Genomic DNA, 23,976 nt, shown 5'->3' with positions numbered 1-23,976 from the left:
AAGGCGGAGGGGGGAGAGTAAAAAAAAAGGCGACCGAGGCTTTGCGCTACCATTTCGGGCCTCCGCGCGTCGCTATTTCCTCTTAAGAGCGGAAGGAATTTACTGGCGTCGCCTATAAGCGGTCTACACCGAAAATGCTACCCCCTTACCACCCACCATCAACTCCCCTTTTCATACTAAAACCTACCCAGCCCATTACTTCCTCTGCGACCAGCAGCCTGCTCGTTAGAGCGTTTATATCCTCTTGTTTATTATTGATCTGAGTCTGTTCACCCCCTACGCCCATCCCCCCCTCCCCTTTCAAAACATCCTTACGAGGGCAAAGCAACGCGACTCGCGTGAACAGCTGAGGAAGTTGCTCAAGAAAAAAAGTTATCTTCTTTTACAAAAAATTGCCAAAATTTTGACAAAACATGGCTATTATTACCTTTACATATATGAGATAGTTTGTTTGTTTAATAATGCTGAGTAGGTACTTCTTACGAACATTGGCTCAAAATTTTATATCTCAATTTATGTTTCATTCAAGCATAACTTGTTTTAAACCATGGAAAATATAATAGAATATTCAATAATTTGACATTTATTTTGTTGTATCCTGCTGGTTATGTGCCCGATTGATACTGGAAAGCTATTCAGGGAACGATTTGCAAATAACTTTATCACTATTGGATATATGGCCAACTGGGACATCACAAAGTATAATGCCCAGGTAAGAATCTGAATACTGTTTTGTAACGATACAGCTTATGTAAATTAAAAAATTTTCACATATCTGTATTTTACATGAGTATATATATTCCATTTACCAAAAAAAAAATCAGTGTAGCGAGATATTTATTTTTTTTGGGGCTCACAGCCTGAAAAAAATTGAGAGAAAAAATTGGTTGTCTGTAATGTCGTTTTACGGACGATAGTTTAACGTGATAACGTCATAACAAAACATTGATGAAAGGATTGCATACTTTTATGAATAAAATTGAATAATTTTTATTCAATTATCACTATTTTTTATGGATACAAAGAAGGAGTGACATGAAAACTACTATTTAATTAATAAATTTACTTTTATTTGTACTCATTAATTCAAATATGTTTATTATTTAACGAAGAGATTATTTTAACTATAACTTTTATACAATCTGTGTAATTCTGTTAAGGATTGGACGATGATAGGAAAAGTAGGAAACGAATGGGAGTGTTTCAAGTTTAATGTGCCTCGAAAAAGTCAAATCGATGGTTGTTCCAATCGAGTGGAAGAGAGATAGATGTGGCGCAACCGTACAATGAACGTAACGGGACAATGTGCGTAACGGGACAATGAATCATCCTTTTTCGTGCGTGCAGCCGGCGTTCATCTATTTATTAGACGTTGTCACGTCAAAAATTCAGCACCACTTTAAATAAGGTGTTTGTTGTAATTATATTAGCTTGGGAAGAAACTGCCTTGATGACATCATGGTTACACATTTCCGCTCCATGCGACGTCGTTCCGTTCGTCAGGTCACTCCCAGAAAATGCCGTGCGCCGAAGAGCTAAGACGTCACGCATGCACCGACGTGTGTCCTATAGGCATAGCATCGATCTAGCGGCGATGTCGTCTCTATCAGAGTGTCAAGACCGTCAAATTACCTGCCGCGCCAGCGAGAGACAAACAGTGTTATGAATCTCCTTGTTCCGTTTCTTGTAACACGCTCCATTCAGTTATTATTGATAATTAGGGTGAAGGATGAGTGTAGTTTGAAAAAAAAGGTGGGGGAGGTAAATTGCGTAACACCGGCGCGTACTAGTCTTCGTAATGAAGGCTCGCCGTGCGAACAGCACCGGCTGTACTGTCGGAAAAATCGACTATAGTCGATTATCTTATCGACTTCCTTACGGCGTCCAAGGAAAACCCATCATAAGAGAAGGAGGGAGGGAGAGAGAGAGATATAGAAATAAAGAAAGAGGAACATCAGGACGTAACTTTAATTCAACAGTTTCTACGTCTCAACAATTACTCACCAATTAGTTCGACTGAAAATTTTATTTTGACAAACTCACAACGAAACATTTAACGGTACGCTACAAGTTGGCATTTTTGGCTCATACAAACTAATTAATACCTTCTGAAGTATTTGGCGTTTGTTTCTAGAAAGAAATTTCAGATGTTATCATTAAATAAATAATGAATTTCTTACAGCATCAAAATCTACAAATTGGGCTTCTACAATTAATTTATAATTTTATTCATACATAATATACTTAGTATAGCGGCTAGTTTAATAAAGTTGCAGGAAAAAACATTTCTTCCCTCCTTATTTTCTCGCAATTATTTTATCGGCATCAAAAATCAAACCTCCATTTACCTCCATTGGTGCGTCAAATACCAGCTACCTCATTTAATGAAATAATTTAAAAACCTCTCTTAAGCGTCCTATTTCACTCAGCGAGATCTTGAAACATTAAAACAGTGTTTTATGCTGTTAGATGAAACAGGTCCATGCTAAGCTATGGAGCTGAGGTAGAACAGTGAAAAAGACACTGCACTCCCATCCGAATGGTCTAGCGTTCGAATCCCCGCAATCGTAATCCTGATTTCGATTTTCAATTGTTTTCCAAAACTAAGCTATATGAGAACATATTTTTTACTTTGTAAATGTCCCACAACCAAAGTTAAAGATAATTCAATATGATATTTTTCTCTATATTTTTCGTTAAGACTGCTTATTAATATTAATAAATCTTTAAAAAAAACTTCTTTTAAATGGCTTTTGACATATGGTTAAAAAAGTTTTTATTTATTATTTTTTTTTAAATAAAGGTGATAGGAATTTTATTTTCTCTGGCCTGATATTTGTTTACAATACTTAATTTTCCTGATTACTATTTAACAAACAAAGAACTTTATTCTGTCAAGAAGTACATTTTACGAGACAAAGGTTTGTTTAAATACACAAAAATTGATACTAAATTCATTATTTAAAAACTTAAATAATATATATCTAAAAATTTTAGTTAATATTTAAAATACTCTATATTTTCTTTTATTATTTTTTTGTGAAATAAGGGATGAATAATAAGCGTAATTAATAAGTAATTTCTACAGGAATTTTTGATCAAAATCTGATGGTCTTGAACTTTCAGTGGAACCTGTAATTACGAGTTATTGCCCCTAACCAATTCGACATCCGTAAGAATACTTAAAGTGAAATAAAATAAAAATTTAGGCTATTCAAATATAACGTAATATAAAGTTAAGTAGTAGGGCCTAATAACTCTGAGTTGTGAAGAGGAACGATTTTCACAAATTGGCTGAATGTGTTTATATCGACTTGAATGCAATATATATGATGTTAAGCTGTCCCCGGTTTTAAGTACCTAAGGCACAAATCTGGCATAGTTAAGAAATTAATAGTGCATAGTATACTGCAAGAAACTATTCTGGTATTACTAGGCTGGAGTTATTTTCGTGAAACATCGAAACACTGCTCAATTTATAGAATCCAAATAAAATATTATTTTGCATATCTGAATGGTTTTAGTTTTATGTCTGTGTGTAGTTTGTTTTATAAACCACGTATGATGTTTTAATCATATGTGTATCCTGAACTTATTTAGGCTATGACTAAAAGGAACCACATAAACTTAATGTACAAAAAGGTGAACTTGGTAACCTGATGAAATGTATGTAGGCCCAATACTATTTTGTTTCAAATATTTATCTCGGTTTAAAAGGTCTTAATAATAACGAACTATGGTATGTTTTGGTGTATTTTTTCTATGTAATTTGTAAATGATTCCAGGTAAAACTGACTTTTTCTATAGCCTTTTAATTTATACCATAATAAAATGTTCTAAGGAATGTAATAGATTAAAAAAATGTATAAATCAGACTGACATTCGAATCCAGTGTTTTACGAAAAAGTAATATTTTATATCAACATATATATTAATGTATGTTTCAAACAATTAGTTTTCTTGAAAATGACTTATTCACATTATTTCTTACAGCTTCCTAAATACCGCTTATATATAAATATGAACGGCGAAAAAGCCAAAGAAGCCCTAATTACGGTATCGACAAAGGAAAGTGACCAGCATAATTAAGTGAAATTGGAAAAAGGAAGAAGCAGTAAAACTCCCTGCCTGGATACTCATAAAAAGTTGCCGCTGTATTTGTAACTATAAGGGGTTGGGGGGGGGGGGGGGAGAATTGTTTCTAGGAAGGGATTCATCAATGTTTCAAACTAATGGCGTTGTCGCTCAGCTAACAACGACGAAAATCCTATGGAAATTTCCGTCGACAATTTGTTACCCCATTTGCGACGAACGTTACGGGAGTTTACCTACCCCCACCCCTCCCTTTTTTTTTTTTTTTTTTTTTGCTGCTAAGACTAATCCCATTTTCACTGTGTCGGGTTTTCTTACCAATTTTCCACCACCGAGTGTGCGACATGAAAAATGTCGTTTCGATTCCTGCAGTCTGTACACGCATGGCTCATTTTATCCACTAGTTCGCAAGCGCAAACGATAGTAGAAGCTGTGGTTGTTTCTATCCCAAAGGCAGTCATACCAACACTTGCTGCTTCTCGAAATTCCCTGCTTTTACCAGAGATTAGAGAAAGTTACAGATGGAGCATAAGCTCTGAGCACTGTGGCCAGTTTGTTCACGTAAGAAGATGGCGGCCATTTGTTTGTATAGTATATAGAAATGTAGTTTACTACATACTCTTGTAAACAATAATTTTTCTCGAGTCGACAGTCTTTATTTGTTTAATATTCAGTCACTTTTCCACCACCATACATACATCACTTATGAGAAAATGCGATTTTCTTCATGTCACAATATGGCGGCGACCTGCTTCCCCCTTACGTCCCCTGGCTTCAGCAGAGATACCTACAAACTGGGTTTATGCTCCATCTGTAACTTTCTCTAATCTCTGGCTTTTACAGCCTCCAGAGGCCGCACTCCAAACAAACGTGAGCGAGTCTTTTAGTACTCGCCGGTGATTTGTGAACATCCACTTGTCCTCGTGTTGCAAATACACTTTTTATACCGAACTGGGGCACGGAATTTAACGTAGCATTCTTTAAAATAATGACGAGCGTGATAAAATATACTAAAAATGGTGTTTCCAACTTAATTTCTGGACGCGAATCACAGGTAGTTTCCGCACCCGACCACTGGAATTCGCTGCCGTATCAGCTACTTCGATTATCGAATTATTCGATTTGCAAAGCGATATGTTAAATCTATAAAATGAAAAAGGCTCCGATAAAAGCAAAAAAAAAAAAAAAAAAGACTTGGAAAAAATAACAACACCCCGGCTGTGGACCCGATTTACGACAAGGAATTATATTAAACTGATGCCCGTACTGTCAAAAGGTTCCCCTTTGGCTTTGCGAACTTTGACCCGCCACAGATGGTGGCACTGTGTTAATACCTTTTTGTTCCATACGAGTTCCGTTCCATTCACGAAATTACTCCTACCCAATTCCCTATACCTAGAGACCTGAAAAATTCGCGGGTTCATTTCGTGTTATGCTAAAATTCAAATAATTATACTTTAGTGCTGCTTCTGTTAATCTGGAGGACTGAGGGCCAATTAGAGACCCTCACTCATAGAAGTTTCGAATCACAGACCACCCAGTCGAGACGACTCACAAGTCAGCAGCCAATGAACAGTTGGCATTTTCCCGATTGTGCAGGGGATTGTGGAGTCTATCCTGGAGGTCATTGAACCTGCAAATTTTTCCGGTCTCTACCTATATCGAGAGCTAATACGCGACCTCAATTTCATCTCGTAAAAAAAACATAAAAACTTTCAACATCAAATTTACTTACTTCGCAACAAATGACTTCTCCATACAAGTCCGCACCAGACATCAAGCACGTGAAACTATGACGGTGACGGTGAATATAGCGACAGGGTTGAAGTTTATAATCGAATTAAACACTGGATGTTTAATGTGCATTTATGTATATCTTTTTTAGAGATATATTTGGGCGTACTACATATACTGTATATATAAACACATACATATAGACATATTGGATGGCACTGCAACACCTTAGGGCCCTTAATTATGATCTATTAATGTGCACATATTCTAAACTTGACTTATTAATGTTTTTTACAAACTAACTTGTTTTCACAGTTATATAAAATGCACTAAGCCCAAATCGTTTATCTTTTTGCAGCTAAGCAACAAATTTTCAAACATAGCTCTAATAATAGGTACACAATAATTTTAGATTACCTGTCATCCTTTATCCATAAGTCGTATTATGTTTTTATACTTTTGTATTGCATACGTAAGGAATCACAACTCTGCCATTTTTGCCAGAATTTATTTAAAATATAATTTTTAGCTAATTGCGATTTTTTTTTTGCGAAACAACTTTAGAAACCACAAAAAAAAATTTAATGCAAAAATTTATTAAAATGTCTTTTGATTTCACAGACATTTCTGAAGAACATTCAATAAGCACATGTTTGTACTTCCAGAGAATAAATATACATTTTTTCCTAAACGTCGATCGGTCACAAGGGTGAACGTTTCAAAATGATTTTAACCGTCGCAATTTCGTCTCCGGACAGAGTGGTTTTTAAACGCCTGCCGCAAATGTCCCTCGTTGCTCCGCTAATTTGACGCCTCCCCTCCTTCCTTCCCTCCAACAACCAGCATCGCAACACCCCGTAACGACCGCTCGGCGAACGCAATCGTATCGACGGAAACAATAAACATGCCCTTCCCCCCTCCCCCTAACCACTCTGCCCCCCTTCAGCGGCAGAACGTGTCGGGGTGGGTCGGCGCCAGATGACACTGCAGATAGCCGCTTCCCAGACGACGCAATTTTGCCGCGCCTGATTAAATGATGCATCAGTGTTTTGGAGCGCCGCCCGGTGGGAATGATTGCTTTCGACCACTCCCCCAACCTCACACCCCCTCTCCACAACCACAACACTGCCCGCTCGAACATTCCCTCAGGGCAAACACGACAATCGCACGACATCGAATTATCATCGGAGACACGCGAACCTCGTATAAAGTCCTCTGCGGGTACCGACCAAAAGTTTCGAGACTGTGAGAAGGTTTTGAAACAACAATGTTCTGTACTTAAAACCACTGAAAGATGTTTACTTCCTGCCAGCGACAAGTCTTGTAAGCAATACTATATCATGGCATTTAACGCCTAGAAAAAGCAAATTTTATTTTTAAAAAAATTAAAGGCAAAATAAAGGTGACATCGTCATTTTTCTTTGTACTGCTATTCATTTTCACAACATTGTCTACTTGGTAAGGTTTTTAATATGATTAACCTTATTTTTGTGTCAGGTACATTTTTTTTCTACTAGTCTGTCCAAAAATACGAAAATTCATACAAACTCCATAATTTCAAAGATATCCTGGTCCTCTCTAATATTATTGTTATGAAATCTTATTTTTTAACTAAAAAATACTAACTGAATGTTACTTAATAATAAAGTTATTTTTAAACGGTTTACATATTTTTAACTGAGGAATGATTTACACCAAGATTTACTAACAAAAAACTGTCTTAAATATAATAATGATATCAAACATTTGATGCACTGAGAAAAACGTTTTTTTTTATCAAACAAATATTTGTTTATACATGGCGAAACAAATGTATACTTGCTGTGATACAATATTTGGTTAGCCTAACCAAACATGGTGAGTAAAAAAATTGATCTGGTACACCTATCCAAATATACAGTTGAGTTTGGGGTCATTAAAATCATTCCTACTACAAAATATACGGTGGAATCAACAAAATATATTCATTTTGCCATATGCGAACAAACATATTTTTTTGAGGCAAACAAACCTTTCCCTCAGTATGGGAGTTTTACAGTTGTTCGGCCTATACCTTCCCCGTACAGAGCACCGATAACTTTTCTGCCCCATTTGACACGGGACAAACTCATTCCGATTGATGTGTAGATAGCGTCAAACAACTGCATCAGTACAACTATTCACCTGCAAATCCACTATAGGAAGAGACCGGAAAAATTCGCGGGTTCAATGACCTACAGGATAGACTCCAATATCCTCTACACACTCGGGCAAATGCCATCTGTACATTGGCTGCTGACTTGTGAGTCGTCTCGACTGGGTGGCCTGTGATTCGACACTTCTATCAGTGAGGGTATCTAATTGGCCCTCTGTCCTCCAGATTAACAGTCAACCAATGACAGAAGCAGCACTAAAGTATAATTATTTGAATTTTAGCATAACACGAAATTAACCCGCGAATTTTTCAGGTCTCTAACTATAGGTGAGACAATAAACTCGCTCAATGTGATCACACTTTACTCCAGCGAGTTAAAGGGGTCTTTTGCACAGTCATATAAGTAAATAAACTTAGCAGAACCTCTGGAGAAATACTCCCCTTCGCTTCAAGAGACAGGACTGTGTATGCTAGCCTAAGATCACTGTCACTTTTTATCATCGATTTAATCCCTATAAAAAATTTAAGTAGCCTACGAAATTGATACAAATTTTGTTTCATTTAACTAAAAATAAAAATAACGGCAACAATTAAAAATAAGTTTCAACAATAGTATATACAAATAACGAATACAATCTACTGTCGGACTTCAAAGTTCTGACGAAAAAGATTCTACTTTACGATGCCTCTAAAAGAAATAAACTGTATTTATTATACCATTAATCTTTATACCCTTTGTATCATCTGCATTCAACTTACTGGCCAAAAAAAATGCCATGATATTTACTATAAAAAAATAATTACTAAAAGAAAAATTAGTCAAAGTCCTGAATGTTCAATAATTTCACAAAAATCACATAATATAGTGTTCGTTTAAAACAGATAAGTATTGTTTAGTCCAATATGTGTAAGTTTCAAATTTAAAGTAAGTTAAATGTACTTGCGAATGTGAGAAACAACATAAAATTATATTTAAAAAAAAAGTAGGTAATTGCCGTGATATAATTACTCGTAATGATTAGGTTAAGGTTCAGAAAGCACTTCAAGCCTTTTATTTTGAAGACCAAGTTATAAGTATCCATTGCCGATAACAAAACAATTACCAAATGTGAACAATCAGGCCTCGTGTCTTATGGTGTACATGGACGAGAAATACAAGTTAATCATAACGAAATAAGTTTAGAACATCTATAAGATTTATTGACTCAAGTTCTTTCCGAGGCTGGTATACGTCTTTTTAAGTTGTGGCTTAACCACAATTTTTATTGTAAATAATAATAGAAAAGGTATTCAAGATGTATCGCTGACTCTCTGGATTATGTTTAACTGAATGAAATTATACAACCACCACTGTAGCAAAATTATTTCATTGATGTAATTACAAAACTTGTGGAAGGTAACTTTTATACTACCTTTTATTTCAAATAAATAGTTTTACTACATCAACAAATTTCGCAGTTGTTGTACAGCCTCCTTGGTGAACATCGAAGTTCTGCGACGTCTGGGCCATCCTCCCGTAAGTACCGAGTCCTGCGGGAGAAATGCCTCAGGAGCAGGAGGACATAAAATAAAAGGAACCATGCGTGTACACCGCAGGGCTCTTCAATGCCATTTACGCCCGCGGCAGGGACATCCATCAAGGGCTGACGTAACCGCGCCTAAGGCGAGCGGAAGAACCAGCCGGCGAAGGTGAATTTGTATTTTTTTTTATTACTCCGATACGCCTTCGAGGGCTTAACGTATACCCTGGCCTCTGTTTTTATTGTTGTTCCCCCCCTCCCCACCGCCCCCTCACCCTCCTCGGTGAATATGATGGACGACAGCGAGCGATATCCTACCGTCGCGACACAGGTGTTTTCGAACATGATTGGTGATTTTTACGACGAGGCCATAGCGGTTGGCACGGAAGGAAAGGAGAAGGGGGGTGAGTAGGGAGTTATACTTGCCATGCACTGTAATTTTTATTTATTTATTTATTTTTTCGGTACCTAAATGGAACAGAAATATTCATGTGAAATTTCCGATTTTTTTTTATTTTCAAACCTACTTAAAAACAACAGCAACAATACAAAACTGTGAAGTAGCTTGGCTTCTGGGTTGTAGCCGTGTCCTTGGTCAATAATTTACCGACGTTTCGGTCGACACTGCAGTCGCCATCATCAGGGAGCAGTTAACCTACTAGGTAACAGCTCCCTGATGATGGCGACTGCAATGTTGACCTAAACGTCGGTAAATTATTTGCCAAGGACACGGTCGTCATCATCAAAGAGCAGTTACCTACCAGGTAACTGCTCCCTGATGATGGCGACTGCAATGTCGACCGAAACGTTGGTAAATTATTTGTCAAGGACACGGCTACAACCCAGAAGCCAAGCTACTTCAGACAATGGCCATGAAAGCCGGCGAACATTATTAATACAAAACTGTATTCGTAGTAATACTGTGTTCGGATTCTTACTACGTCTGTAGGCTGTGCCGAAAGGGATTATTTTTGGAGCGATACATTTTCTTTTCATTTAACTGTAAAACAATTTAAATATGTGTAATTTAAAACTGTTATTTTGGTTCTATTTAAATGATGTCTTACAGTGCACTACTCTCTACACGTTGAAAGAGATTTTTCAAAATGCAGTCACGCATTTCCGCGACCAATGTTAAGCAAATTTCGACGGAGATATTACGGAAAACAATTGACATAAACGTCGTAGTGAGATGGGCTATGATGTAATGAAAAAAATTAAGGTTTTCAACACTGCTACTGTGACAGAGCAATTACAGTAATTGCATTGAAAGTTTGTTTTGGCATCGAATTAATAACATTACAAAGAAAATACATTAAATCCAAGATCTTTAAGAAAGCCGTATTTAATAGTATGGTAACACGACCCAAAAAAAACCTTTCATTTAATCTGTGTATTTTTGATATGTATTCCATTTTAACATAATTTACACAATCATGCCAAGTTTTTTCATGATATTTTACACAATTAAGCCTGTTTGTGCCCAAGTGATACTGATACCTATATGTAGTATGCTACGTGCGGTATTGGCCTATATCAGAAGCATTAACATTTTAATCATTTACAACAGCTTCTCGTAGATGAAGGTACTTATGTTTGGATTAATCAGCTTTCAATTTTTTTTATTACTTCTTATATATTCAAGCCGTTCAGATATCATTTTTGCTGCCATATCAACAAAATATTGTTTAACAATTCTCTGAAATAATGTAAATTGTTCATATCATTTGCTCTTACCATAAGCCTGAAAGAATAAAATTTCATACATGATACAGTCATAGGTCTTGCAGCACCGTTTTGTTGTTGAATGTTGATGCAGTACCAATCATCTCCTCGGGGGAAGATCAGGGGTTACTTTAGTGGGTTAAATGAGCTATGTAACTCAGAAACTCTTTGAAGACGGCCATCTATACTATTTAACACAACGAAAAGGATTGCTACTTCGTCTACAGTTGGCACATTATACCTACCACGGTGATCGTTGGGAGGTTTTAGATCAGTGTGTATACCTAATAAGTTTTAGATCGTGCGTTGGTCTGTTTTCAATATTATATTTGAAACTTTGAATGTAACTATTATGATCGTGAAGAACATTTTGCAAATTGTCAATAAGGTTGATTCGTAAACTGAAGTTTAAATTTTAACGCAAACATAGCTAATCGGCTTGGGAAAACAAAATATATTTGCCAAAATTCGGGTGGTGCACTTTGAGCAGGGGTAAATTTCCTATCAAGTGATAAACTTGTCCGATTATCTTGAATGTAGGCATAAAATTCCCCACGCGAAATTCTTTGGCACCAAATGAAGTCATTTGAAATAGAGATTTATAGAGACCATAAAAATTCGCGGGTTCAATGACCTCCAGGATAGACTCCAATTTCCTCTACACACTCGGGCTAATGCCAACTGTTCATTGGCTGCTGACTTGTGAGTCGTCTCGACTGGGTGGCCTGTGATTCGACACTTCTATGAGTGAGTATCTCTAATTGGCCCTCATTCCTCCAGATTAACAGTGAACCAATGACAGAAGCAGTACTAAAGTATAATTATTTGAATTTAACACAACACGAAATGAACCCGTGAATTTTTAAGGTCTCTAGAGATTTATAGTTTCTGGTTGATCTTAAATATTTTGGGTCTGAATATATACCTAATAATACTTTAATAAAAACTGGTGTTGGTTCCGGAATTTTATGGATATTTACTTTACCGCTGCTGCAACATAAACCGAGCGCTTCAGTTTTCCATTTATATATGGTTGGCAATTGTTGCAAATATTATTCATTCTGCCAATGACTAATTCGTTTATCTTGGAATAATCTACATTATAGTCATAAACAAATACCAAATTTAGTAATTTGGTTTGGCAACGTGCTCTAATACAATTTTAACCTCACTCGTGGTTGGGTTAAACGCTGAAAACGTTCAGCACTCGATTTATTAAGTCTGTTTTGTTCGGTAATGTTATATTGTCTGTGCAACTTATTCATACGCTTATCTTCCGTTTCATTTTCACGCTAAAGTCTCAGGCGCTTTGATGTTGCAGACTGCAGAGAATGCTGAGAATTTCTTTGAGGAATTTTGAATGAGACAAAAATCAACTATTTATTTCACTTTCTTGGCAGAAGAATATTAAATTTTGTCCAAACAATTTGAAAAACAAAATTGAAGATAGTAATATCAGCTTTCTTTTGTTATAAATTATTTATGCTAATATAACTATGGAACTACCAGCATTATTTCGTACATCCCCCCACATTACATCGCCCACCTGTGCTATTACGTCTTTTTGGCTTAGCCTTCTTTCTGACTTTTTCATTTTATTTGGATACTAAAGTTCCAAGCTTCTTCAAGAATTGGGATATAAAATGCAAAAATAATTTTTCAAATTCGATTGGTATTTACAGAGATTAGCGCGTTCAAACAAACAAACAAAATCTTTAGCTTTATTATATTAATATAGATATTAATTTATTATAACTGTCTATCATAGCTATATGTATAAGAATAGTTGGTTTTCTGTAGAATAAAAAAAATATTCAGGAAATTTTTTAAAACATGAAGATGATAATTGTGAATTTATTTTAAAATTTAAGCTACTTCAGTTTCAAAAACTACACGTAAATATTCATAACACTTGTAACTTTTTGTCATGAACATCTTTAGCGTCGTATACGGGTACACTCATGTTTTGATAGTACCTATATAGGCCTCGTCTGTAGACTACAACCCGTTTGTCTAAGTAATCACAGTTTCAATCTTGCCAGCCTTATGGTCCCTGAGGGAAAAAAAAGTGAGTGTGTTTTATGTACTAGCCAGATATGTGTAAAATCCAACCTCGGTAAAGAGGACATTCGTGCATTCGTTAGTTTCAAGTACACATGTAATATTAAACTGAGATAAGACATTTAACGTAGAATTATTTAAAATAATACCAAGCGTAATAAATATACACTAATTGTGTTTTAAACTACGTTTATGAACGCGAATCACACATAATTTCCGCACCTGCCTCTAGAACTCGCTAGAGGAGCAGCTACGTCGACCACGCATTCATTTGATAAGAAGACCTCAATTTTAAACCACGTAAAGAAACGGCTTTGTAACAAGCGAAAAAAAAAAAATTGGTTGTCTGTAAAGTCAGTTTACGGACGATAGTTTAACGTGACAACGTTATAACAAAACATTGATGAAATGATTACATAATTTTATGAATAAAATTGAATCATTTTTATTGAATTATCACTATTTTGTATGGATACAAAGAAGGAGTGAAATGAAATCTACAATTTAATTGATAAATTTACTTTTATTTGCACTCATTAATTCAAATATGTTTATTACTTTAACGAAGAGATTATTTTAGCTATTACTTTTATACATGTTTGCTATTTAACTTTTTCCAATCTATGTTAAGGATAGGACGAAGATAGGAAAAGTAGGAAACGAATGGGAGTGTTTCAAGTTTAATGTGCCTCGAAAAAGTCAAATCGATGGTTGTTCCAATCGAGTGGAAGAGAGATAGATTCAGCGCAACCGTACAATGAGAGTAACGGGACACATCGTAACGGGACAATATGCGTTACGGGACACTTTTTCGTGCGTGCAGCCGGCGTTCATCGATTTATTAGACGTTGTCACGTCAAAAAATTAAAAAAATACTAAACCTCGACTTTTACCTGATTTTCGACAATTAATTGTATTACAATACTGCTCATCTTTTAGAATTAAAGTATGTGTTACTAATTTAAAGTTTAATTTTTTTCCTTTATGAACTTGGTTTGCGCCATCCGCACCAGATGGCAGCACTGTGGTTACACATTTCGACTTCCGTTCCATTCACGAAATTTCTCCTACAAAAATCCCGTATATCGAGAGTTAATATGTATTTCTTGGGTTTAGCGCTGGATGGTGTGTTGCCACTATGCCTACATTCTGCTAAAGGCGACGGTTGTAACATAGCAGTGTCACTTCGTCTATTCTGCCCTAGTCACACCGTGGCTTCCAACCCCGTTGTGATCACTGGAGATCCTAGAACCAGCATCATACCCCCCCCCCCTTTTTTTTTTCTAATACTGACGATCAACCCGTCAAATACAAAGACGTTCTTCCAACACAGCTAGTTTTGTAATGCATGTAAGTCAAAAAGGTCTTGAAGTGGTTTTATTTTACAGGTTTCGATTCGGATGCACTCAGTGTCGTAAAAACAAGTAGCCAGTTTTACACCTTACGCTTTGTCCCGCACGCAATTTTGATTTTTTTTTTTTCCATGTTCGCTTTGTTACAATTATTTTAAGGCTATTTATAAAATTTGGAATAGTACCTCCCTTGCGTTAGCTGTTCTGTTACAAATATTTTCAACACATATTCACTAAGTGTAATATAATGGGAGTAACAATGTCGTAATAGCCCTTAAATGACGAGAAAATTAAAATGACAGCATGGCGTGAGTGACTTATGTGCCTGAGATAATGGGATAGCGTAAAATAAGTGAAAATGTCACTTTTTTTTTTTAACATTTTAAATTATTTTTAAATCATTACTAAAAGTGTTAATTCGCAAAATCACACTTTGAATTATTGGAAAAACGTAAAATGTTTAGCAAATTCGAAACACTGAAAGATGTCTGTGAAATTTAGGAAAACATTTATAAACGAATTCAGTGAGATTATGGCGTGTTTAATAAAATGTTGGCACCATGTTAATTTTTTTTTTACGTTACTTAACTTTTCTTTATCAGCGTATTCAAAGGTTTACTTCGGTCCGCAATTCCTCTGATAGAATATTTATGTCGGACAATCGATACATGATTAATAAAATAGGTACATGATTATGACTATTTTTATATGAATATTGCTATATTATTACCTCGGATATTAATGCTATATTCCGTTGGATAATACGGAAAACAAATCCTCACATTATCGTGATCATATTTAATCTGGGTATTCTAGATTAAATCGCCTCGGGTTATCGGGATAATCTTTGTTTAGTTAATCGAGATAGCCTTTATCTCAGACAAAAATGATTGCATTTCTTCGGATTATTCAGAATTCATCACCTCGTATAATCGAGACTGCGTATTTGAATAATCGAAAAGTTCTATGTTCGAGATTTAAATACTTCAGTTAATCGACATAGCAAAAACATGGTAAATCGGAATGTTTTTACCACGGATAATAAAAAAACTGCTTTATCTCGTATAATATGTATTCTACATTTCAATGCAGATGATATTAATGGGAAAGGATAGTAACTGAAATACTGCATATATTGTTTTAAAATGTTTTCATTAAATTAATTATTTAATTATTTAATGATATAAAATATTTTTTTTAAAAATTACTGAAAAAGGTTGTGATATTTATTAGAAACGGATTTGTCTAAATAAGCAAATTACACGAAATTTCACGCAAACTTTATTATTTAAAACAAACCCTTACAAACAACGTCAATTTTACTGTAGTAAACTGGCCCATTTTCTGGGAATAAAATTTTTTAAAATTTAATTTACAAAATAACATAAATAAGGAACTATTAATTTAGTTATATTATTCGAAAAATTTTAGAGACGATAAATATAAGTATTTTTCTACATTTATACACCATTTTCAAATAAAGATATTTTAACTTCGTACAACACAACTAGCTATTATAGTTTTTGCATGCATTTAATACTTTTTTATCGCGAAAATTATTTCATTAAAGCATTTTTTTTAAATCACGGGAAAAAAAATATATTTTTGTTTGTTTTGCCATGCTTGTTAAATCTGCGCAGTGCATCTTTTTTAAGGTAAAGTTTAATTGTTGTGTTTCTAACAGTTTATAAAACAGCCTATTGCAATGATTATTTTTAAGAGTAGGCCTACTAGCTGTGTGAACCGTTTCATAAAGTGGCATAAAATTTTAAGTGATGTTTGTGTGCTCTTAAATCAATTTTGTTTAACGCAAATGAACTAGCACACATTTTATTACACTAATCTTCTATTTTTTCCTGTTATATCGTTTGATGAGAAGAATTCAACTCAGGGAACAGTTGAGGTGTTGTAGGCAGTGGCGTAGCGAGGATTTGTGTTCGGGGGGGGGGGGGGGGGGTTAAGAAGCATGGTCCCCCCTTCCCCTAATAAAGCGGGGGTTCCGGTAAAAATTTGGATTTTAAGGTGTACAATATTGCTATTTTAGCAGTTTTCGGTACTTAACTTCAAATATTGTAATGGTAAAAATATTATTATTTTTTTAATAAAATTTTTTTTTGAGTGATGAAGTAAGAAATTAATTAAAGATATTTTTATCAATCCAAGTGCCTTGTTTACGTCCACTCAAAATCATAAATCATACTCGAAGCTCGACAATACAAAAAAAAAAAAGGAATAAAAAGGGTTGGGTTTCGGCAGAACTGATCTATTCCTGGAAACAACTAGCTGTATCTTGAAGAGTTATATGACACCATGTAACCGCGCTGGTTAAACACAGCAGGTGTAAGATATTTGAAAGCTTGGGACCCGTCACGGCGTCACAACCTCATAGCTTCTGCTCGCGACAGGGGTAGGGGAAGGGAAGGAGAATCTGTAGGCTCGCTTACTCTTCCCCTCCAGTGCAGTGGCCGGTGATAGCAGATAGCAGTAAGACAACCAGGCTTTTAGCTTACCTCCTTTCAGTTAAGAAAAAAATAATTGGGGCTAAGGGAAGGGGTGGTTGGAGGTGCTTGGGGACCGCATGGATCCGCGCGCGGGTTGGGAAGTTGAACGGGCCTGTAAGACACTAACCTGCCGGACTTGGTGATGATCATCTCGGTGCCCAGGTCGTTGAACTTCTCCCACAGCTCCTTGGTCTCCATGTGGCAGACCACGTGTCGCAGCTCCTCGCAGTTGGCGCGCTCCTGGAGCTGCGGGTTCCTCTGCGGGGGCGGAGGAGGGGGAGACCCGGAGGACGTGGAAGCCCTCGACGGGGACTTCTTGCAGCGGCCCGAGGAGGAAGACGTGGCGGTCGCGGCGACGGCGGAGGAGGACTCCGGGGTGGACGAGCTGATCTCGGGAGGGGACTCGCGGCCCTCGTCCCGCGGCGTGGACGGCTCCGGCGAGCTGCTGGCCAGCGAGGAAGACGTCGGCGTCGTGTCCACCAGCTTCTCTGCCGGAACGGAACAGAGCGAGGCCCCCAAGAGGTCAGAGCGCTGCGCGCCATCCTGCGCTGTCGGAACAAACTCACCTCAAACAAAACCAAATCACTTGAAATGGCCGTCGGAACGAGAACCAGTTCAAAAATTGGTTGTCTTTAAAGTCAGTTTACGGACGATAGTTTAACGTGACAACGTCATAACAAAACATTGATGAAATGATTGCATACTTTTATTAAAAAAAATTAAATAATTTTTATTTTAATAAAAAATAAAATAAATACTTGAAATTATACAAGTAATCAGATTTTTCAAATGTAAGAATAATTAACTTTTTTTTGTTAAAATTGTTGATGTAATAAGCAATGAAAACCAGATTAACTTTTGACTTCACTTTATAACCAGTTTTGCCGCTGTCTTTCTTCTCCTCGGACGCATAGGCCAATCGAGTGGAAGAGAGATAGATGCGGCGCAAGCGTACAATGAGCGTAACGGGACACAGCGTAAAGGAACAATGTGCGTAACGGGACACAGCGTAACGGAACAATGTACGCAACGGGACACTTTTTCGTGCTTGCAGCCGGCGGTCATCGATTTATTAGACGTTGTCACGTCAAAAATATATCCCCAGTAATAGTCAAATTTATAGCAACTGGACCTTAGTAGAAATTACACTGTATTTCGACATACGAGATTTGTTTCGAGATTAGAAATTGAGTATTGTTTTGAATGTACCTGTACATGTAGGTACGAAGAACGTAAACGTTCTTCACAATTTTAAGGTGAAAATTTTTAACAGTGTACAACTCTCATTCTGTACATTTACGAAGATCGTAAACGTTATTCGCAATTTTAAATTGAACATTTTTTAACAGTGTACAATTCTCATCGAACAAACACTTCGCAATTGCTTCCTTGATTATTTTTTTTTTATGTCGGACAGTTGATGTGTATGATCTTATATACATTTTAAAATTTCGCTCTGCAAAAAAAAAACCAATGATTCGATTATAATCGATGTGGCTGCTCCGGCTGCGAATTCTTGCGGCGGGTGCGGAAACTATATGTGATACGCGTCCAGAAATGTAGTTGAAAGTTACAATTTCCGTTGATTTATTACGGTTGGCATGTTTTGGTATGGTGTTTCCAGAGTGGTGTCGCCTCTAAGCGCAAGTTCGTGGACCAACACGAAGTCTTATTGTCGTGCGTAGGGATGCTATGAGATTTGGAGCGGTAACCGTAACATGTACGACGGAGAAACGAAGATAAGTATGTGTTGCAAGTCTCCTGAGCGCTTTCAAGAATCTGTACCCGGTGTTTCGTGCCTAAAGATTATTATGAAAATCAGGTTTTTAAAAATACATTTTGAAAAAAAAAACGGAAAAAAAAATAATTCACCCGCCCTCAGCGTATTTTCAAATGCTTTACGCTAACAGATATATTGAACAGTTTTTTAAATTTTGATTTTTTCGCTGAAGCTCTGCTAACTCTATGTGTGCCCGGGTAATCGGGACTGTGGAACGGTGTGGAGATCTTCATGTGTTCACGCGATTTTTGACGTGACAACGTCTAATAAATCGATGAACGCCGGCTGCAAGCACGAAAAAGTGTCCCCTTACGCTGTGTCCCGTTACGCTCATTGTGCGCTTGCGCCGCATCTATCTCTCTTTCACACGATTGGAACAACCATCGATTTGACTTTTTCGAGGCACATTAAACTTGAAACACTCCCATTCGTTTCCTACTTTTCCTATCATCGTCCTATCCTTAACAGAATAACACAGATTGGAAGAAGTTAAACAGCAAACATGTATAAAAGTTATAGTTAAAATAATCTCTTCGTTAAAGAAATAAACATATTTGAATTAATGAGTGCAAATAAAAGTAAATTTATCAATTAAATTGTAGATTTCATTTCACTCCTCCACTATATCCATAAAAATAGTGATAATTCAACAAAAATGATACAATTTTATTCATAAAAGTATGCAATCATTTCATCAATGTTTTGTTATGACGTCACGTTAAACTATCGTCCGTAAACCAACTTTACAGACAACCAATTTTTTTAATATTAGTTCAAGATTTATTAAAAATTTCTTACGAAGAATTACTTTAGAGAGTCATTGCACTTGTCAGTACAAAGTTCGTTCCATGGTTTTTGTCTCTGAGGTGTATTTTTTTGTAAATTTTAAAAACATTTTAGAACGGGTAGTTTGAAAAATGATTTTAGGTACAAAAAATATCAATGCTCATTATTGTTAAGTGGTATAAGGACGCTAGGGGGCATTTATGTTTAATATTCTAGCATTACATCACAGGGTCACCCACTTAAGGTCCCACAGAGGCGCGTTACCGATGCAAAGACTGCACACCAGTTCAGTGTCTAGAGCGTAGGGACGAAGAGGGCATGTGATGAGCCAGACATTGTCACCCTTAACGACCCCTGCACTGTAATTATTATTTTTCTGTAAGTGTAACAGAAATATTCGTGTGAAATCACAACTGTTTTTAGATTTGTACATTTACATGAAACAGTGTATATATATATATATATATATATATATATATATATATATATATATATATATATATATCACTTCAAAATAGTGTTCGCAGTAATACTGAATTCGGATTCATTCCCCTCGACATTTATGCTTAAGTGCTGTCCCAGTAGGTACCTCCAATAGTTAAAACTTATTTGTAAAACATTTCTTAAATAGCTTTCCACAAAATGAAGTCCAATTATTGAATATTCGATATTCGTTTCAACGGTTTAAAAAATAATGTTTGAATGAAACATAAATTAAAATACAAAATTGTGCTCTGTGTGTTGTACACAGCTATAATATCTTTCTTGTAATATTACAAAAATTTTCTTGGCAACCGGTTTTCAATGGATTCTTTTGTAAAAGTGCAGATTTTTTTTCATGTGCGCTTTTATAGCCTGTGCTACTTGCCAAGTTGCACCCTTAAGCACATACACTTACGATAACGACTCGGTTCAAACAGGCTGAGTCATCCGTCGCCTTTTAAGAGAGGTAACTCATCCTTCGGGACTATAATATTTAAAAAATAACTGAGAAACATAAACACGCGCATTTACGCTCGCTACTTCTGCAGTTTCCTCGAAACACTTGTGTATTTACTTTTCGTAAACGTGTTTGCCATGTATTCACTTGTCTAAACTTTCTTTAGATTGTTTCCCATTAAATTGTAATAATCATCTGGTCAAATCTAATATAATGTCTTCATTTCTTACGTATGACCTAACTGAATATTAATTTTAAAACGACAGAGGAGTCATTATAGAAGACTTTTAATTGTCTGAGTGTAATTATTGTTACGAACGTGGAAACTGATCTGATAAAATTCATATTTGTAAAGGCGGCTATCCGTATGTTGCAAACCTTACACCGTAACGCAGCCTTGTTGCATAACCAAAATATGCATGTGTGGACGGGACTCCTCGCAGCGGTGCGTGTCAAAACCTTTACACGTAGGTACGCAACGGACTCGATACCTCATTTGTCGGTCTTTAGCCGTCACATCAAAGGAAGTTACCCGGCTCGACGAAAGAACCAGTGTGGACGATTGGCGTGTCATTATTCTTCTTTTCAAATTTTCAGCCCAATTGAACACAGAAAAAAATTCGAATTCTATTCGAATGCATTCTCGTAAAGTATTTTTACTCGCTGCATGAAACTACAAACAAGCCAACAAACTCGAACCACCGTACAACTACTCCCTACTTGTAAATACTTTTCGACATCCACCAACGAGGTGACTCTCTCTTCTTTCTTCTGTTAAGAGTAGGTGGGTCGTTACCACAACGCCGAACGTACAATAACGCCGAATACCATAACGCCGAATGCCAAATTGACCGCAACGCCGACAGCTAGACCACCACGCCGAAATACAGTAACGCCGAAAAATGTTATTGTGGGGGGGGGGGAGGGGGGGGGGGCACAGGAGCAAAATGAAAAACAACTGAATGAATTTGTGTGCTAACCTTACCTAACCTAACCATTGTGGCAGTCCTGCAATGACATTTTTCGGCGTTAATGTATTTCGGCGTTGTGGTAATTCAGCGTTGTGGAACACAGCAGTTTTCTAGCTGTCGGCGTTGTAGTCAATTTGGCATTCTGCGTTATTGTACGTTCGGCGTTGTGGTATTTGGGCGTTGTGGTGCGTCCCCAGAATAGGTTATATAAGAATGTAGGCAGCCGCTTCAAGTAGACCTGCGCTCATTACTACTGATAGACTGCACTTTCTGGTGTGTCTACGGAACTTAACGTTTGATTTTGATACGGATACGCTGTAACGGATGAATGACACGGTGGTAATTACAGCATCGTTGCACCGTCTCGGGTAGCAGGGTTATACGTAACGATGACACGAAACGGATAAAATGCAACATATGGATACCCACCTTAATAGTTATATATCGTGATATCTAGCTCTTGTTGTAGCCTACAAACCATGCTTAAATAAAATTTCTCCATTCATGCATGCATACTGCACCGGTTATAAGGAGGTTAGCATATTTTCGGATTTTGGGATTTTCCTGTTCCAATACACACAACTTAAGAAGAAACTTAAGAACGGTCATAACTAAGAATCACAAAACTTAGAACCATCATTGGTTAGACATACACAAATATTAGCTATCAAAATTAAAAATAAGTATATTCTTTAAGATAATCACAAGTAAGTGCAACGTATATTGAAACAAAATAGGCTACAAACTAGATAAATTTATACTGACTTCTAAATCACGTGTTTCTGAAACAGGAAATATTTCTCTGTTATAGTTCGTGACTCGCAGTCTAATATTCACGATTAGGGGCATAAATTTTTCACCAAAAGATTTTCTGGAAAAAACATGTTTGGTAAAACACTGTTTCATTGTCTGTCTCGTGACTGGCCAAAATGCTATAGGTATATATGGCCAACTTCAGCACGAATAACAACAGCAAAGTCTCAAAATCGAAAGCTATCTTAATGGCCCGGCCAAATAAGGTTGCAAACGAGGAAGAAAAAGCTGGCGCGGGCATAACGTTTTACAAAATCATGAGTGTTCAGTTTTTTCCTTCACAAAAAAAAGTCACCAGGTATTAGAAAAAAAACGAATTTTTTTTTCCATCGTCGCATTTTCCCATTCACGTTCAGGGGTTTAAAAGCACACCTGAAGTGTTAAACACAACAAAAAAAGCCTGTCCACTGTAACCATTACTGACTTCGCATCGCAAAGACAATTCGTTTTTCGAACATTAAGTGTTGAAAACTCGTTAACTCGCTTTAATTACGAGCCGGGCTCTTGAGAAACTCTTCCGTGTTACAGCCGCGCTCAAGAGTCGACCGGTGTGCTTACTTGTGACAATAACACATGTCAAGTATTAATTTACAGGGTGAGTAGGAATTCAACAGGCAAACATCGTCTGCAGGTTCATCGCGATAAACTAAGTTGAAAACCTCCACACGATTTATGGTCTTTAGTGCTTCCCGAGTCTGCTACACGTCTTTGAAATTGGTACCAAACAACATGTTCAATGTAAATAATAAAGTATTTAAGATAGCACACTAAGCGTCTTAATTATGTTTATTGAATTAAATTCTTAAAATACCACGAATTTGCCACTGTATAAATATGTCTTTGAAATATTTGTGGACTAGCTGCACGACCCGGCTTCGCACGTCTATGCTAATGGAAAAAAATTAAGCCACATCTCCCATTTACAGTAATGGTAAATAATAAAAAAATCAGTGAAAATTTATTACAATGCTGTATAATGTACCGGAGAGAAAATGAATAGCACCGATGGTTTCCCGACTCGTGCACGCAACGTACAACTGATGTACCCGTACTTCGCTACGGCAGTCTACAGGCAGATCACTCTTGCGCCGCTCTTTATACATGCCCCTCTTTGTGGGTACGCCACTGCCGCGCGATGTCCGTTGCCATGAAGACGCAGAAGGCATGAACAATGCAAAATCCTGTTCTCATGCAGACAAAGAACCCACTGTTGCCTGGTTTTAACCAATCATGGGATCTAATTTTCGGAAAATGTCATCCTGCGTAACATAAGGAACATTACCTACTGTGAAGTTTCAAGTCTGTAAAATATATATACTTGAAAAAAAGGGCAATAAAAAAATTAAACACAGAGAGAGGAAAAAAAACAATAGTTAAGGTTTGCGATTTAAAGTGATAAAAAGTATTTTAATACTAATTGAACTCTTATGAGGGTACTGATTGCTTCGTTGTTAATATAACACGGGTGTTTTTTACTAGTATGGGAAAATTAAGAATGATAAGGCATCTAGTGTGTGGCAACAATGTTAATAGGCAATAGGAATTAAACTTCTGGCGCCTGCGGCAT

At 36.6% G+C, this 23,976-nt stretch overlaps 1 protein-coding gene across 1 annotated transcript in view; it reads right to left on the bottom strand.

Annotated features, from left to right (window-relative positions):
* The window catches only part of LOC134540954 (T-box transcription factor TBX20-like), a 203,172-nt gene that overhangs the window by 122,302 nt on the left and 56,894 nt on the right, over nt 1-23,976 (bottom strand). Inside the window, exon 2 of the mRNA XM_063384043.1 lies at nt 17,247-17,667. Within this exon, the coding sequence (XP_063240113.1) occupies nt 17,247-17,667 (421 nt within the window). The remainder of the gene's footprint in view (nt 1-17,246; nt 17,668-23,976) is intronic.

The sequence above is a fragment of the Bacillus rossius genome, chromosome 17 (genome assembly GCF_032445375.1).
Source record: "Bacillus rossius redtenbacheri isolate Brsri chromosome 17, Brsri_v3, whole genome shotgun sequence".
In the NCBI taxonomy this organism is placed as follows: Eukaryota; Metazoa; Arthropoda; class Insecta; order Phasmatodea; family Bacillidae; genus Bacillus; species Bacillus rossius.
This window is presented reverse-complemented; position numbering and strand designations above follow the sequence as displayed.